The following is an 18,328-nucleotide window of genomic DNA, read 5'->3' as shown; positions in this document are numbered from 1 at the left end:
TTTGCCACCTCTCTCTTCACTTTATGCTGCATCTCCTTGTACTCCTGTATACTTTCTTCATCTCTCTGACTATCCCACTTCTTTGCCAAAATCTTCCTCTATAATTTGCTGTACTTCCTCATTCCACCACCAAGTCTCCTTGTCTTCCTTCCTCTGCCCTGATGACATCCCAAGTACCTTCCTAGCTGTCTCCCTCACTATTTCTGCAGTGGTTGCCCAGCCATCCAGCAACTCTTCACTACCATCCAGTGCCTGTCTTAACTCCTGCCAGAACTCCACACAACAGTCTTCCTTCTTCAACTTCCACCATTTGATCTTCGGCTCTGCCGTCACTCGCTTCCTCTTCTTGGTCTCCAAAGTCATCCTACAGACCACCATCCGATGCTGCCTAGCTACATTCTCCCCTGTCACCACCTTGCAGTCTCCAATCCCTTTCAGATCACACCTTCTACATAAGATATAGTCCACCTGTGTGCACTTTCCTCCACTCTTGTACGTCACCCTGTGTTCCTCCCTCTTCTTGAAATATGTATTCACCACAGCCGTTTCCCTCCTTTTTACAAAATCCACCACCATCTATCCTTCCACATTTCTCCCCTTGACACCATACCTACCCATCACCTCTGTTCCCTTCACCAACATGTCCATTGAAATCCGCTCCAATCACCACTCTCTCCTCCTTGGATACCCTCTCCACCACGTCATCCAACTCACTCCAGAATTCTTCTTTCTCTTCCATCTCACACCCAACTTGCGGGGCATATGCACTGATAACATTCAGCAATACACCTTCGATTTCCAGCTTCATACTCATCACTCTGTCAGACACTCTCTTCACCTCCAGCACACTCTTGACATACTCTTCCTTCAGAATTACCCCTACCCCATTTCTCCTCCCATTCGCACCATGGTAGAAGAGTTTGAACCCACCTCTGATACTCCTGGCCTTACTCCCCCTCCACCTGGTCTCTTGCACACACAGTATTCCTACCTTTCTTCTTTCCATCATATCAGCCAGCTCTCTCCCTTTACCAGTCATAGTGCCAACATTCAAAGTTCCAACTCTCTCCTCCTACCCTTCCTCCTCTTTCACTGCCTCTGGACTTGCCTTCCCCCTCTACTTCTCCTTCGCCCAACAGTAGCATAGTTTCCACTGGCACCATGCTGGTTAACAGTACTAGTGGCGGTCATTGGTAACCTGAGCCTTGACCGATTTGGTATGGAAATCTTATTTATGATCCGCATATTTGATTTGGTAAAGATTTTACACCGGGTGCCCTTCCTGACGCAACCCTCCCTATTTATCCGGGCTTGGGACTGGCACTAAGAATGCACTGGCTTGTGCATCCTCAGTGGCTGGGTTTTAGCTGTCCCTCTAATATAATTGTTCCTAATCCTGTCCTTCCTCGTCACTCCCAATGAAACACAAGTATAAACAGTGCAGAAGAAAAAAAGGTTTTGCCATCACATATGGACATTGCATATACCCTCATATATCCCCTGTCCTCTTCGTTTGTCCACATGACCTCATCAGTGTCCAACCAACTGTGTTTTCATGCTGCACAATAAGGGAGAAAAAAATCTTTTGGCACATCTAATCAAGCACTGTCAATTATGTGCTGATATGTTGCAGCATTTTGCATTCATTGAATCAAGGGACCTCTGATCACATGAATTGTGGTTGAACTTTTATTCTTCTATGTTCAGGAGTGGTGCCCCATATAATGACAAAAGTGGGCCTATATGGCCTCAACTGCCCTTTCTTAACCCCTCTTTTTTTACTTAATTAACATGCATCATGATGCATCAAGACTTTAAGACATGTCTACATAAATTTAACAGTCCAGCAAACAGTTTAACAGTCATTGCAGTCATTCCTTTTGAATTTGACCTTTCTAAATGTTTTTTGAAAACTGCGTATGCAAAATGAAATGTTGCCCTTCATGCACATCTCAGACTCACCAGACACAGACCAACAAAAGCAGATCCCTCCTCATTCTCTGCGGAGTTGTTGCTGTTGCTATGCAGTAATTGGCCCGGCGATCTGAAGGTTATACAGAATCCAATCTTTTTCATACGGTGGAAGGCAAACAGACAGTATTTCTGCTCTGTTAAGTCACACCATTCTTCTCTGTCCCTCCTCCTTAACTTCCTTGTCCTCCTCCTCACTGGCTGAGCACAGTGTCGGCATAGATGCAAGGGTGTGAAAATACAGTGAGCAAACATCTTCAATGAAAAATTAACTCCAGAGGATTAAATGAGGTTGCCAAATATATCTGAATTTGTACAACTCCATCAACTTTTTATTGTCTTTTACTTTGTATAGCAATGTTTTAGGGCCACCAAAGGTCATCCAAAGGAGTTGAATCAAGTGCAATAACCATGACCTGGATGAATGAGAACGTTCACAGACAGGCCACCGAAGGGTAGTGGTTGGATTGGGTCTGGGGCTTGATTTGAATGCTTGCAGATGATGGAATGCATCTGACATGCATGTGCTTGGACTGTGGGAGTCCAAACATGGAAGCACGCCAAAACCCCACAGTGAGGGGCTGGGATTGAATCCAGTCCATTAATGCCTCTTGCTGTGCACTGACAGTGCTAATGACCTAGCTACTGTTATGACCCTCTGTGCATATAGGTAGTCATATGTCTATACATATATGCAGAAACTGGTAGATGCTGTTGATCAGAATTCTTATGCAGAAGACAAACACCATAGACTTACAAACATTGATACATTAGTTATCGCACTTAATTTAAACGCATTCATGAACACAAAACAGTGTACATACACATGCACATCTGCACAGATTAGTAGTCACACAAAAAAAACAAACACCTGGAGCACACCGCTACCATACACACACTGCCCAGTCCATATGTTTTCAAAGCATGTTCTGGCTTCATGCCTAGAATCTTGGCAAAACGCATCATATATATAGGATATTTACTGGTAATAAAACCAGTGAGATGAGCTTGTATTAAAACTGAAGCCTGAATCCGGGATGACTGTAGGACAATGTGCTGTAGCGGGGCAGCGGAAGTCCTGTATCCTCATCATAGATTCCAGCAAAAGCCATAAAGGTGACCAGGAAAGGGGAAAAAATTGATGTGCACGGAGTGTTGGAAAAACTCTTCAGATTGTTATTTATGGCAAGGAGCTGAAAGATTGTTCTCAGAGCCTCCCCTAAAGCTACTGCACATGATTCTTATCAGTGGGACACTGTGAGTGGAGATAGTGAGTGGTGGCAGAGAGCGAGAGGGGGAGGGATGGGACAAGAGAGAGAGCGAGCGAGCGAGCGAGAGAGAGAGAGAGAGAGAGAGAGAGAGAGAGAGAGAGAGAGAGAGACAGAGAGAGAGAGAGAGTGAGCATGAGAGAGGAGAGAGAGATAGAGAGAGAGAAAAGAAGGAAGACACCATCACACACACATACACACACACTCACTCACTCACTCACTCACTAACAGACACCCACATATAAAGCCTCACATATACTGCATACACATTGGAGCACCTGCCTCTTTGCCAGTCTGTGTTTGGATTCACTTGTGGCAGGCTGGTAGTGCCAAGATGCCTTCTTGTGTCTGGCACTTGGCTCTGTGTCTAGCAGCTGTAGCAGGTATTGTAAAAGTTCATTTTTTTATGCTGTGTATGTAATAATCTGTCAGTGCTAGTAAGTCTTAGCTGTCGGCTCTCCGAATAAGGACTCTTATGTACCACTGGTGTTTATTATGATTTGTACGGGTGGAACATTCGAGAAAATGCTGCAATCAGTGCTTGGAATAAAAAAAATTAAATCAAATTGAAAAAAAACTACAAAACAGAACACATGACATGTTCTCTCTAATTTAATTTGTATGTATGTTGCTTGATAAATGTAACTCATGTCTGCAATGGGAGCATAAGAAATTGCCATATGTGTTTCCTGTCAATCCCTGTTTTTATTTGTAGTGATTTGTATAAATTTTGGAGGTGAGGGAGTCTGATTGAATGAAAGGCAGCTATACACAATTTCAATACCTATTTTTATTTTGGAGGGGGCATGCATTAACATAAATATGACTGAATTACTGTAACTTCATTGATTGTGCTGCCTTTATGGGACTGGATGCGAGTGATATGGTTGACATTATCTTTGAGATTGTGTTGTTGTTTTTTTGGGGTTTTTTTACATGGCTCCTTCAATAGGTCTCTGCTGACAAAGCGTGTTTATTGTCCTTCATTTTGAGTGAGCACTGACATTTATCTGCAGATGGCTGGAGCTTCACGTCCATTGATTATTTATATTTTTTTTAAGGGAAAAAAATCCATTGCTGGCTCACAGTCTCAACAGAGATATTACTAGACAAATCACAGAATTAGAAAGGCATTTACAGTAACTCTGATCTCAGAATGTGTTGACACAGCTCAGCCCAGCCAATTTCTTTGGTCACTTCCTAAACTCTCGTTCCTGTGCTTTTCTGATTACAGGAAACAGCTGGGCTGCTATCAGAGAGGGGCAAGCTGAGAGGAACTGCTCTGCGGTCCCACCGGTAGGATGGCGTGAACAAAATGATGAATAACTCTTTACTAACATCATTTGCATGATACTATTGTCTCAAAACCAAAAGGCGGCTCTACAGCACACCTTTCCAGTGGTGCTTTATTGTAAAGGCGAATGCAACAAATTCTTAGCCAGAAGTCCCGCGTAGTTTGCCAATGGAAACACGCTGTTGTTTTCAAAACCATGAAACCTTGTCTTACAGTTAATGATTACAGCGGCAGAAACACAAAGGGATGATTCAGCAGATCTCAGGGACTTGATTAAATCTCAGGACTCTTTCCAATGTGTGTGTGTGTGTGTGTGTGTGTGTGTGTGTGTGTGTGTGTGTGTGTGTGTGTGTGTGTGTGTGTGTTGCAGTACCTCCCCAGCACAGTGGTCAATACCGCACAAAGGCTGAAGGCCCTCAGAGAAGCAATAGTTTCCTTGGAAATCAATGCCTACATCATCCCTGGCACTGACGCTCACCTGGTATGTCTGCTCCTCTGTCCATAAGTAATTCATCTTGGTTTTGATCTTGCATTTTTTTGCGTGTGCTCGCTTATATTTGAGTGTGTATGTGTCTGTTTGCATGCGTCCATGCGTGTGTTTATGTGCTTGTATGTGTGTGTGAGTGTGTGCGCAGTGCTGAATCCATCTTTGTCTCTGACAGAGCGAGTACATTGCACCGCGTGACGCAAGAATGGCTTTCATGTCCGGCTTCACGGGCTCCGCAGGTACTGTTCATTTTCTTTCTGCATCCCGCCTCCTGCCCCTTCCACTCATCCCTTCCTCCTCCTCATTACTCAACTGTCATACAGCTCCTCTGCTCCTTCTCCCACTTCTTCATTGTCCATACCGCTCCTCTGTCCTGCTCCGAGCTCACTGTCACTGACTCATATTGTGCTCTCATTCATCAGTCCCCCCTTAGAAAAAGGGTGATTGATGAGTGACTGATGTCTGGTGGATCAACACGTGCCACAAACCATTCCTTTTCATCTGGGCAGTACTGTTGCCCAGGTGAAATGTATATGGTGAAAAAAGGGATGATCCCAGTTCCTGCTGTACTACACTATAACCCAGATGAAAGGCTTATCAAGACAGCTCACTCCCCAAAGGACTTTTATTCGATGGAGAATCTGTAGGACAGCTTCTACTCAACCTGCCAAAGCATTACTACAAAGGCACCACAGCTACGATAAACCCTGTGGAGAAAAGAGAGCAATTTCTTCCCCCTGTCATAGAAAAACCATGTTCGTTATTTTCCAGTCCTGCTGAGAGTCTGACATTTTAGCTTTGGATTCAAGCTTTGGATTTCACCCATCAATTTTAGACCGTCCTTCTCGCCTTAGGATACAGTTGCAGAATGATAATGTTATACAAAGTGAGAAGCTCATGTTTTACACATGTCTGCTTCCTCAGTATTTATTCTCTTAACCTTGTTTGTTCCACGCACCCATACATGTTTCAAACATTTGACGGCTTGTCACACTTTTGCCATAAGTAAACTCTGACATTCAGAGAGATTTGAAATTTGCTGCCATCACCATCGTCCCTTTCATGACGCAGCTGTTATCCCTCCTCTGCAGGCACGGCTGTAGTTACGCCGAACAAGGCCGTGCTGTGGACAGACAGCCGCTACTGGGTTCAAGCTGAGCGACAAATGGACTGCAATTGGATGTTGGAAAAAGATGGTGGGATGTTAACATTGTTATTCGTAAAGACGATGTGATACACATGGGCAGATATCAGATAGTAACAGTGTCATGACCTTGCCTAAATTTATCCTGTAAAAAAAAAAATGTTATGATGGTGTTAACCTTTTCTGAGGCAAATTGAGACTATTTTGAGGTGTATTTTGAATTGCAGAACACAATTGTGCACATATAAGATATTGTGCATAAAGCAACACACATATAAGATATTGTGCATAAAGCAACACCCACTTTGACTTTGAATTAGTTTTTGCATTGACAACTGTGCTGTATATTGAACTGTATAGTAGATGTGCTATGTTAAAGCGAAGCTGGGAGCACTGTGGTTACAGCCTCTTTCTCTGTAGCAATACTATGATGTTGATATTCAATAGCAGTGCCAGTGAGACATGATCGCATACTCTAAACTCAGCTGTAGCTTGACCACAAGTTGACATGTGTGATTTTCCAAAGTGTCTATCAGCAGCGTGGCAGACTGGCTACTGTCTGAAGTACCAGAGGGCGGAATGATCGGCTTTGATCCCTTCCTTTTCTCAATCGGTAAGCCGTGCCCAGCCCCTGTTCACCATTCTCAGTCCAATTGCACTTCAATTACGGGCTCAGCCAAGTAGATGGAAGAGTATTGATGCCGGCCTCTGGCAGCCATGCACATATTTGATTTGTGATCGATTCAGTCCGGCGTGCGTAATCGTCTGCAAATTTCTTCCCTCAAGAAACTCAGAGGGGCTACAGCATCAATCTGACACCAGGCAACCGCATCCTCAAGTCCATCCCTGAGAACTTGGTGGACAAAGTGTGGAAGGACAGAGCTCCCATCCTCCCTGACAACCTCACAGCCCTGCCAGACCGAGTCGTTGGTGAGCTTGTGTGCATGTGCGTGCATGTGTGTGTGTGTGTGCGTGCGTGCGTGCGTGAGTGTGTGTGTGTGTGTGTGTGTGTGCTGGTCTGCCACTGTGGTGCCCCTTATCTGTGAACTAATAGATAAGCGTAAAGTGAACATCGAGCACTAACTTTATTACAAACACAGTCATAAACAACCAATTCAATGTGTTGTGTTTCTTTTATCGTTAGTTTCTCATATCAAGTAATGACTTCAAGAGAATGGAAATGGCCCCAGATAAGAAGGAGGCTTAGAGGCCTTTTAACCTTTGATTTTGTCAAAGAGCAGGTAAATAGGATAATAAAACTAATGATATGTGTGTGCATATACATGCATATGTGCATGTGTGTATACGTGTGTGTGTGTGTGTGTGTTCTTAGAAAGGACCTGGCAGAGGAGGGTGGAAGACATAAGGTATCAGATGGAGGAAAATCCCTACCAGCCCACAGCCCTTTTACTGTCAGCGCTGGATGAGACTGCATGTAAGAAGCACAACTCAGCATTTCATACAAAACTCATATCAACTTTGTTCATGTGTTCGTGCATCGACCATATGGTGCTCGTAATGTGTCTGTAAGCCAGTATTCAATCCAATTCTGTTGTTAAGCCCACAAGACACCTTAGTTGACAGTGTTTATCAAATGCCTGGAAAGTAAATATCCATGCAGTCCATCCGATCATTCATAGCTCTAATCACTGGAGAAAACCGTGTTCGTACCTTACCTAGCGTTCAGTGTTCTGCTTTAGTTTAATTAGTACATAATGTGATGAGAGAAGGATCCGGTTGCATAACTGAGTTTGACGGAGACGTTGTTGCATTTGAGTGAATCACCTCAAGGGTGAAAATTGGAGTTGTGGTTGAATGCTGTACGTCGGATTAGCCATTCCCAGTCTTAAGGACTGCTGAGTCCTTGAAAAGCAAACCGCTGCGTGAGCGAGATAGTGGTGTTTGCAGGCTAGACTCACACGGCGCCCTATCAACTACATCATGCACCCGTGCTGACTTTTGATTCCCCCGCCAGTATCTCCCCTTAAAACGAGCGAAGGACGCAGGAGGTCACGTACAGCAGACGCATCCGGTCCCCCGGGAGCGCGTCTCGTTTCAGTGGGATTTGGTAGATGGCGTAAATGAATGTGTGGTCTGCTGCTGGATGCAGACGTTGTTTGTCTTTTTGTTTCAGGGTTATTTAATCTCCGTGGTAATGACATCCCATACAATCCCTTCTTCTACTCCTACACCCTGCTGACAATGGACGAGATCTGGTGAGTCCTTTCCAAAGTAATTTCATGCCCGTATTGTTAAGTGCTGACGAGTACATCAGTCATCTTTGATAGGACTGGATTCTAACTCCAGCCCACATTCCCACCCCCAGCCAATGTGTTTTTCTTTTTTTACTTGTCTTGAATGTGTTATTTATTTATGTGTTGCTGTTTTTTGTTTTGTGTTTTTTTGGGGGGGGGGCGCTGTTTCCCTCTCTCTTCCTCTTCCTTTCTCAGGCTTTTTGTACACACAGAGAGAGTGACAGATGAGATGAGGGTTTACCTCAATTCCTCTTGCAACCAGACCCTCTGTGTCCAGTTGAACCCCTATGACAGTGTCCGAGCCTCCCTCAAGGAGTATGTGGCCAAGTCTGGAATAAAAGTGTGGATTGGCACGGAATACACTAACTATGCTCTGTATGAGCTTATCACCCCACAGGTAACAAGGGGAGTTTCACTAAATCCACCTGACTTGATATCTATAGCTGTGTGTGTGTGTGTGTGTGTGTGTGTGTGTGTGTGTGTGTGTGTGTGTGTGTGTGTGTGTGTGTGTGTGTGTGTGTGTGTGTGTGTGTGTGTGTGTGTGTGTGTGCATTGTCAGATTGTGAGACAATGGGCCCCTGTGCACGGATGCATAAAAGCCCCCCCAACCCCACCCCACCCAGCAGGGCAGGTACACTGACTTGCAGCCAAAAGCACATTAACCAAATTCACCTGTACCTCAACATGATTTACAGCACACATACAGACAATTAATGCCAACAACATATTAACCAAGAGAAACATTTGTCAGCAGCTTCCTTCAGTTGTTCAGCAGGACTTTTGGGGCTGTTATTGACATGAATGACTAAGCCGTTTGACTAAGTGACAATAAACGCAAAGTTAATAACAGTGACTTCACACAGAAGTTCTGGCTTAGGGGTCCCCTTGAACACTTTGGACCCTGGGTCCGGTACGCCCAATCGGCTAGTGTGTGTGTGTGTGTGTGTGTGTGTGTGCGTGCGTGCGTGCGTGCGTGCGTGCGCGCGCGCATGTGTGTGTGTGTGTGTGTGTTTCTATAGATATGGGAATATAACGCATATATACACACACACGATAAATGTGTCTGTGTGTTACTATATATGAAAACATAAGACAAACCAATCATTTCTGAAAAGTGATACTCAAAAACGGAAAATAAGCTTTATTAGAACTTCATCTTGTAGTTTATCCTCGTATCTAAAGCATGAGGGGGGGGGCATTAGAAACAAATGCAGTGGTGAGTTTCCAGTGTTTGTCCACTGGCTGGCCTCAAACAGACGACTAGTTTTAGACTGATCATCAGTCTGCGCTTTACAATTAGACGGCCTTTTATTTCTCTCTGTGGATGAAATCACATACAGTGATGAAGGGCAAAGGAACAGAGTGGACTTTATTCTAAATGTAATAAGAATATGTTTAGCCATTCAGGAGATACTTCATGGGGTAATTTCCTCCCAGGATAAAACATGGGTGAGGATGGGTGCAGCAGGTTAGTGAAAGAATCAGAGATAATGTCCCTCAGCCGCAAGGCCTAAATGTAAGCTGCTGTAAATAAACAGCCCTTAAGAGAATTTCCCACAAGGATAAATAAGGTCACATTATTGCTATAAATTATCATTATTACCCTTAGTAGTAGTAATAGTAGCAGCAGCGATAGCAGTAGTAGTGTTAATAGTTGAAGTAGTAGTTGTATAATTAATTTTCTCTCTTTCGTCTCCATGTAGGATAAACTACTGACCAGCGCCTACTCTCCTGTGTTGATCACCAAAGCAGTGAAAGATGAGACAGAACAACGAATCCTGAGGGATGCTCATGTACGTCACACCCACACTTAGCACCATGCAGACACACAAGGACACGCACATACAAAACCCACAGCTGACCACAGATGCAAAATATAGGGAACATTTTCAGCTGAGATTTATGAAGCCATAAAGTTGGTCTGACCAGACGCCAGCACCTTCAGCATCTCTGTCTGAAAGCATTGTTATCCACCACCTTATCAGTCCCTCCATTGATTTTCATTTACAATGCCGGGACTATGAATAGTGGATGCATGTCGTGTAAATATTTAGTGACTCTTGGCACAGCTCAACAAACTCTGTAATACATTCACCACCCCTCCAACTACCAGAGGATCTCTGGCTGGTGAGATCAGCGTCGCCTTTTAAGTCATTTTTGGAAACTTAAAACATGATTAATGCTACAAACAGTCAATAATGTCAATACAATTTGTGTTGTTTTGGTTGAACAGAGATGCGTTCACCCACTATGTCAAACACATGCTTGTCTTTGACATAATGGGTTTCCGGTTTCAGATTTGTTTTTAATTTTTTTTTTTATGATCCACCCTTTTCTCCCCAATTGTATCTGGCCAAGTATCCCACTCTTCCGAACTGTCCCGGTCACTGCTCCACCTCCTCTGCTGATCCGGGGAGGGCTGCAGACTACCACATGCCTCCTCCGATACATGTGGAGGCACCAGCCGCTTCTTTTCACCTGACAGTGAGGAGTTTCGCCAAGGGGACGTAGCGCGTGGGAGGATCACACTGTTCCCCCTAGTTCCCCCTCCGCCCCTGAACAGACACCCCAACCAACCAGAGGAGGTGCTAGTACAGTGAGCAGGACACATACCCACATCTGGCTTCCCACCTGCAGACATGGCCAATTGTGTCTGTAGGGACGCCCAAGCCGGAGGTAACACTGGGATTCGAACCGGTGATCCCCGTGTTGGTAGGCAATGGAATAGACCGCTACACCACCCGGACACCCTGGTTTCAGATTTTGCATCGATTCATTGTTTTCAAATCACCATCCAACTCCATTAAGTTTTGGGTTTCTGATGGCTAGGCTGAAAATAAGAGCCAGCTGGGGGACCAACCGACCTGAGGTGTTTAGGATGGCTAAATCTGTATCATTCATTGTATTATACAGAATTTCTATTACCTAGTGACTGCCTATGCATTGTTTTTGACTTCTTATTTGTTGATGTTTTATTTTCATGTTTCCTGCTATGTACATCATTGTTTTCATCATTTTTGTTTGAATTTACCACATTGTTAACGTGGTAATGGGTAGGTAAGGTGTGATAAAGGGTAAAGTTACTTAATTGGTGGTGAAACGTATCTGTCAATAAATGTTGTATCCAGATGAATGGATTCAACCTGCTTTGAATGTGGTAATGGGTAATATCAATAAGTTTCGGAGAGGTCAAACAAAGATGATCTTCTTTTTGAGGTTATTCCTTCCTTTTATTATTGTCTCGGTGTAGAAACCTCAGAAAAGCTGAATCAGTTCATCTGGACTGGACTCACTTAAACTTTGTGTCCAGATGAACTGATTCAACTTTTCTGGGATCATTTTATCTTCATTATTATTATCATCATTGTTGAGCATGGTGGCCCAGTGGTTAGCACTGTTGCCTCACAGCAAAAAGGTCCTGGGTTTGAACCCCTGGCCGTACCAGGCCTTTTCCGTGTGGAGTTTGCATGTTCTCCCCATGTCTGCATGAGTTTCCTCTGGGTCCTCCGGTTTCCTCCTACCATCAAAAAGACATGCATGTTAGGGTTAATACTCCTGCCTGTGCCCCTGACCAAGAGAATGGAAAGAAGAACTGGAGTTGGTTCCTGGGCGCTGCAGCTGCCCACTGCTGCTATACAATATGATGGGTTAAATGCAGAGAATTGATTCATTGTAACCTGTACAATGACAAAAATCAAGTGGCTTTCTTCTTTCTTGTTATTTCCTAAAAAGGACCAGTACTGGCACTATAATCATTATGTGTCCTTTCTGCTCTGCATCCTGCAGGTGAGGGATGCGGTTGCGGTCATGCAGCTTCTAATGTGGCTGGAGAAGGCTGTTCCTAAGGGACAGGAAACAGAGCTGACTGCAGCACACTTTGTCAACGAGTGTCGCAGGTAAGGGCAGATACAGATACATGTATTCATGCTGAAGATGAAAGAAGAACTGAGACGTTTCACCGAGTAGATTCCGCTTCCTCTGTAAAGGCAAAGAGTTCAGCACTCATGCTGAATAAACTCAAGAACAAAACAGAAGAGCAAACCACTAAACCAATGCTCAAGCCCTCCTGCCAGAACTATTATTTTCAATCCACATTGGGACGTTTGACAGTAAATAATGTATCTCAATTTTATGCATTACTCCGATGTTCAGAAAATTAAATAAATCTACCCATTAGGCAAATATAGAGATGTTTGAAAATACTCAAGAGGAATTAAAAACTCTCCCCTGTACGATGGAAGGGTTGTGACTCATTGTGCTCAGTTCATAACAGAAATCTACAGTGAATATAACAATTGTTATAGGAAACAGAAGGACAACAGAGGCCAAAGCTTTGAGACAATCTCTGCAAGTGGACCCAATGCTGCTCTGGCCCATTATGGGTAAGCAAATATTCCTCCCTTTCTTCCTGTCCTAATTTTTACATTTTATCCTGCATATCCATCTCATATCAGTCTGATATGGGTTACGGCCACCTCAAAAGGGGCTATACTACAGTTTTGACATGATGTCTGTGTTGCAGCCCTACAGATGAAACCAGCAGGAAGTTGACAGTTGATGAGATGTACCTGGTTGACTCTGGAGGCCAGTATCTGTGCGTAAATATACTCTAGTAACACACCATGTCTGGTTTCATCTTAATGTCACTGGGATTCAAAATGAGTCAATCTTTCTCTCCTCGCCACTAGAGATGGCACCACCGACATCACGCGGACAGTTCATTGGGGAATGCCCACAGCAATGCAGAGGGTATTTTCAATTAAATTTGCTTTTCTTCCCCCTTACATGATCAAGGCCTACAGATGGCTAATCATGTAGCATATCAATTGGCAGATTGTGTTTGTCTTCCTAGATAGAAAGAGTGTCATGATTAAATTTGGATTATTCTGTTTTATCATTGTGGCATAACTTTAGAAACTGCTGTTTTCTCAAAACAAGGGTTTGCCCCAAATTCTCATTAATCTTTAAAATGCTATTTCCTTATCATTAACCATGCTTCTTGCAATGCAGGAGGCCTTCACTCGAGTGCTCATGGGAAACATTGAGATATCTCGAACCATCTTTCCTTCAGGGACAAGAGGTGGGTAGAAAATAAATTCATTGCCATCCACTCTCTTAATGTGCCCAATACTTTTCAGGGTCACAAGGGCCTGGAGCCTAGTCCACTGTACTTTGGACAGAAATGCATCCATCACAATGAGCCATATGGTCAATACAAAAAGTATTAAATGCAAAGTCAGACTCTTAAGCTTTCTGAATTTCACCACTAGAGAGCCCTATTTCTCCACATGCAATCATTTCATTTCAGCTCCTATCAAAGTGGGAATGGGTGTTTACCAGTCTGTGGCAGGATGTCTCAAATAGCTCTCTGTATAATCATTTTTCAACAGGTATAAACATGGAGATGCTGGGCCGCCGGGCATTATGGGAGGTGGGCTTGAACTACGGCCACGGTACCGGTCACGGTATCGGAAACTACTTCGGAGTTCATGAGTGTAGGAGCCCCCCTTTTTTTTTTTAGCCATCTCTAACATCTCATACCAAAAGTCAACTTTCTGTGCTACTTTTAAATGTGAGTCTGTTATCTCGTGCACAAATAAACACAAAAATCTGCTTCATCAACAATAGTCACATAACATTTTCTGGACTCTCAAAAGGTTTATTGGCGATTTTATATGTGAGTACTGAACTGCCAGAAAGAGAGAAACAAGGGTGTCTAATCTGCAATTTCCTTTCAAACAACCCCGAATTCCCCGTTTTGTTATAGCAGTGAAACACAACCTAGTAAATCAAAATTGAAAGAAAATTGAAAGAAAAAAGTCACAGACAGCCTCAGCGTTACAGTATATATGTATGTTTGTGTATATATATGTGTGTGTGTGTGTACATATATATAGATATATAGATATATGTATGCATGTATGTATGTATGTATGTGTGTATGTGTGTGTGTGTGTGTGTTTATATATACATACATACACACACACACATACACACACACACACACATATATATATATATATATATATATATATATATATATATATATATATATACTTAGCACAAAAAATAAGTAAATTTGTGTTTGGTAGATTATTACTTTGTTGTAACAATGCTTCTTGGCAATAAATCTTATACCGTTGGAAAGCGTGTTTATTTCCCTTTTAAATGGTGCCACATTTGTAAGGAACATGCATTTGAGGGATGAGCAGCAGAGCTGAGTATGCGGGTTGCACCCATGAAAAATTTGCCAAATCTTCTCTGCCAATGCCAAACAGCTTATTTTGCTGTTGCTATTCACTAATGTTTTGAGCTTCTGGTACCCCAGGTGCTGACAATCAGGTGCCTGATATAAGATTTATTGCCTAGAAGCATTGTTATGACAAAGAAATAATCTACCAAACACAAATTTCCTTACTTTTTGTGCTAAGTTTATATATATATATATATATATATATATATATATATATATATATATATATATGTGTGTGTGTGTGTGTGTGTGTGTGTGTGTAGGAAAAAAAACTTTTAATACATAGCAGTACAAGCTTTTCATGTGTCATGCACTCATCGGCTGCCAATGTGATTCAACAAAGAAAAACACCTGTCAAAACAAAAAGAAAAACAGTGTGTGTATGTATGTGTATATGTATATATATATATATATATATATATATATAAATATATAATCCAATGAGTAAAGTAAAATCTTTATGAGACAGTTCAAGCCTGTTTCATGCCATAAGCAATCATCAGCTGTCAAGTCAATAAAGCTACTCGGGAAAGAACATACCATTTACTGCCTCGTCATGCACATCACGTGCACAACATCCAATGGGGAAGGGGGAGGTGCGACATTCAAAAGTTTGAAAACACGTGATCGCTAACGGTCCAATGGAGGGGGGGAGGGGGTATTTGTCCTTTGGCATGATTTATTTATAATTACAAAATAGGTGCTTATATCTATGTCTGCAAATGCTAGCCAATTCATTCCTGTTATTCAATGTGGACATTTCTGGTTTATCTAAAATAAGACAACATAGAAATAAAGCCTTTCTTCTGTATTTTGGCAGGTGCTCAGTTTTATGTTATTGTTGCAGACTTCTCTGTAATGTGCATCAGCATTAATGTGTGTTTCATTTTATCATTTTATATCCTCCAGGGCCTGTTGGCTTTCAGGGCAACAATCTTCCATTCATAGCAGGCATGTTCACCTCTATAGGTACGGTTTATTCATACCTCCATAAAAAAAATTCTCATTCATTTACACTTTAATCACTTTATTCAACCCAAGCAAAATGAATGTTACATTTTTCCCCCATTTAACGGATTTTTGTGAGGTTTGTTCTATGTTCCACCCAAATAAAACTGTCAGTAAATGATGCTTTGCCTCTCTTAGAGCCAGGATATTACAAGGAAAATGATTTTGGGATCCGAATTGAGGATATTGCCGTGACTGTACCTGCTCACACAAAGGTAAATAAAAGCCATTCAGACAGAGTAGATAGATGAATCTGACAAGTCTGGCTCATAATTGATTATAAGGGGCCAAACAAGTAAAGTTTTTTTATGGCATGTTGGTAAAGTCATGTTAACACACCTGGACTGAGCTCTCATGTTTTTTTCTCATCCTTTCAGTATGGAAATAACTACTTAACCTTTGAAACTGTGTCCCTGGTTCCATATGACAGAAAGCTGATTGACACCTCTCTCCTTAGCCCGCAACAGGTAGGAAAAAATGTCTTGTGCATTTCGACATAATGCAGAGATTTTTTTTTCATCTTATGAAAGCGGCACCAGGTAAATTTTGGGATTTCGGCAACTTCTATTACATCACTGTCACAGAGACACCCGGAGGCTTTTCTTTTTTCTTTTTTTTCCCCTTTCTTTATGGTGTTGCAACAAGACACATGCGTCAGAAGTCTATCAGGTCAGAAGGTCGGGAGCTGTGTTCACAGAGGAGCTTTAGAACATTGTTATACGTCAATATTCATTTATTGAACACGGAACAGGAAAAAGCTGTGAAGCAATCCCCATATTTCCTGTAAGGTTTTTCAAGCAAGGCTTCTACAAAACTGATCTGTGTCCATTTTCCCATAGCCATATCACTATGCGACCAAAAGTCAAGTCAAGTCAAGTCAGTTTTATTTGTATAGCCCAATATCACAAATTACAAACTTGCCTCAAGGGGCTTTACAGCAACACAACATCCTGTCCTTAGACCCTTGCATCAGATAAGGAAAAACTCCCTAAAAAAACAAAACAAAAAAAAGACCAAAATTAATCTAACTTTAGGCTAAAAAAAATTTTAAAAATTACCCGATGCCGCTTTCAACTCTCTTGCAATTCCAACTTTGCTTTCTTGGAATAAAATGTTTTCAAAGGAAATAATGCAAAGTACATGAGATTACATTATGTAAACCCAGTAAGGTATCTACATTAAGTGAAGTAAATGACCCGTTAAAACAGATGTTCAGTTTCCTATTTCATTTGTGAATACACCTGGAAATAGAATATTTGACAGGTTGCTTCATCGTCCAGACTGACAAAGGAGCAGCTTCCTCTTAAAATCCCCTCCATAAGGCTCCGCCTGCCACTCCCCTCCCACACACCTCCCCCACCCCCCTGGTTAACATTCTCTGCATCTGAAAATACACTTTGAGAAAAGAAAACCACATGTGAAATCTTCTGTTGCTGCTGTGTTGCAGCTGATCATTTGAAGAACTTTCATGTTGTCATGCCACACGCCACTGTTCAGTCATTTCAAAACTAGATGATGTGTCATATTGCAGGTGGGCACCCTTGTGGCCTACAAAAGAGTTGTATGTATGTGTGTGTGTGTGTGTGGTCTCAGACCCGTGTGTGGGCATTTAAGAGTGTAACAATCTCTGAACCTGCTCTCCCCCTGCAGCTGCAGTGGCTCAACAACTACTATGAGACCATCCGAAAGGTGATGGGCCCAGAGCTGGAGAGGCAGGGGCTGAAGGAGGAGCAGGAGTGGATGCACAAAAACACGGAGCCCTTCCAGAGTTCTGGGTCCTCCTCGGTCATCTCTTCCTTCTCTGTGTTGCTTGCGTCCCTGGCTGGCATGCTCCTCCAGTACGCCATGTAAGGGAGGTCGTTCCTTTCCCTCATCTCTGTCGGTGCGTACTTCATATGGCCCCCGACGTGGTTTCCTGTGACCACAATCAAACACAGCCAGGATGAGGAATGCACTGGACTTGTTTTTATCTGCTTTTGTTGTTTTTCTTGCAATTTTGATTAATATTTTGGTTTGATCTTTCAGTTTGATTGGTATTTGCTCGCTCTTACTATGTTGGCCGCTAGCCGATTATCTTTTTCTGTAATTTCAATGTCTCTGTTTTTGAGGTTTTTATTGGGATATTTGTATGGTCTCTTGACAGGCTCTTTCATCATTTGTCAATATAATATAATTTCTATTTTATTAAAGTAATGCTCCTTTGAAGCCACCGACTCAGCTTGGTTTTGTACTGTAGTGTGTCTGTTTACGTATTATAATTCTATTTCATACGGGGAAAGAAAAATCAAAACCCACATTGAATGATGACTATGTGATATTTCCCCTACCCTTCTCCAGCTGCTTAGCCTTGGTATTGTCTTACTGCCAAAATTACACCTGACCTTTTCTTGTAATTGGGGTTATCATCACATTGTGAGACTAAACAGTGATTTTCTCACCAACTGAAGGAACAGCCTCGAGTAGCGTATGTGAGTAACTCTTGAGGCTTAGCATTGCCCGATGTGAGGGCTTCAAAGTGTCACTCACGTGACACTTACCAGCAGACAGTCAGTTGCCTGGCAACTATTCAGTCAGAGCTATATGGAGGCGTGAATGTGCACTCCAGTGCCACAAACCACAGTGAGCCATAAAAAAAAAAAACACATGCA

At 42.5% G+C, this 18,328-nt stretch overlaps 1 protein-coding gene across 3 annotated transcripts; it reads left to right on the top strand.

Annotated features, from left to right (window-relative positions):
- The first annotated feature begins 3,417 nt into the window (after positions 1-3,417).
- On the top strand, positions 3,418-17,877 carry xpnpep2 (X-prolyl aminopeptidase (aminopeptidase P) 2, membrane-bound). Of its 3 annotated transcripts, none has more exons than XM_056286603.1 (21): positions 3,428-3,622; positions 4,474-4,535; positions 4,904-5,014; positions 5,196-5,259; positions 6,112-6,216; positions 6,691-6,777; positions 6,951-7,094; positions 7,498-7,599; positions 8,275-8,380; positions 8,615-8,816; positions 10,123-10,212; positions 12,206-12,315; positions 12,724-12,801; positions 12,942-13,013; positions 13,108-13,168; positions 13,430-13,499; positions 13,810-13,914; positions 15,582-15,641; positions 15,819-15,895; positions 16,058-16,147; positions 17,331-17,877. In XM_056286603.1, the coding sequence occupies exons 1-21, from the start codon at positions 3,574-3,576 to the stop codon at positions 17,529-17,531; spliced, it is 2,046 nt and encodes a 681-aa protein (XP_056142578.1). In that variant the 5' UTR covers positions 3,428-3,573; the 3' UTR covers positions 17,532-17,877. The 3 variants fall into 3 exon arrangements, 2 of the variants coding, with proteins under 2 accessions (XP_056142578.1, XP_056142585.1); XM_056286610.1 differs by having other exon boundaries at positions 3,430-3,622; positions 8,299-8,380; XR_008810749.1 differs by lacking the exons at positions 15,819-15,895; positions 16,058-16,147; positions 17,331-17,877 and having other exon boundaries at positions 3,418-3,622; positions 13,810-13,991; positions 15,582-15,612.
- Positions 17,878-18,328: the final 451 nt, after the last annotated feature.

The sequence above is a fragment of the Lampris incognitus genome, chromosome 1 (assembly GCF_029633865.1).
Source record: "Lampris incognitus isolate fLamInc1 chromosome 1, fLamInc1.hap2, whole genome shotgun sequence".
In the NCBI taxonomy this organism is placed as follows: Eukaryota; Metazoa; Chordata; class Actinopteri; order Lampriformes; family Lampridae; genus Lampris; species Lampris incognitus.
This window is presented reverse-complemented; position numbering and strand designations above follow the sequence as displayed.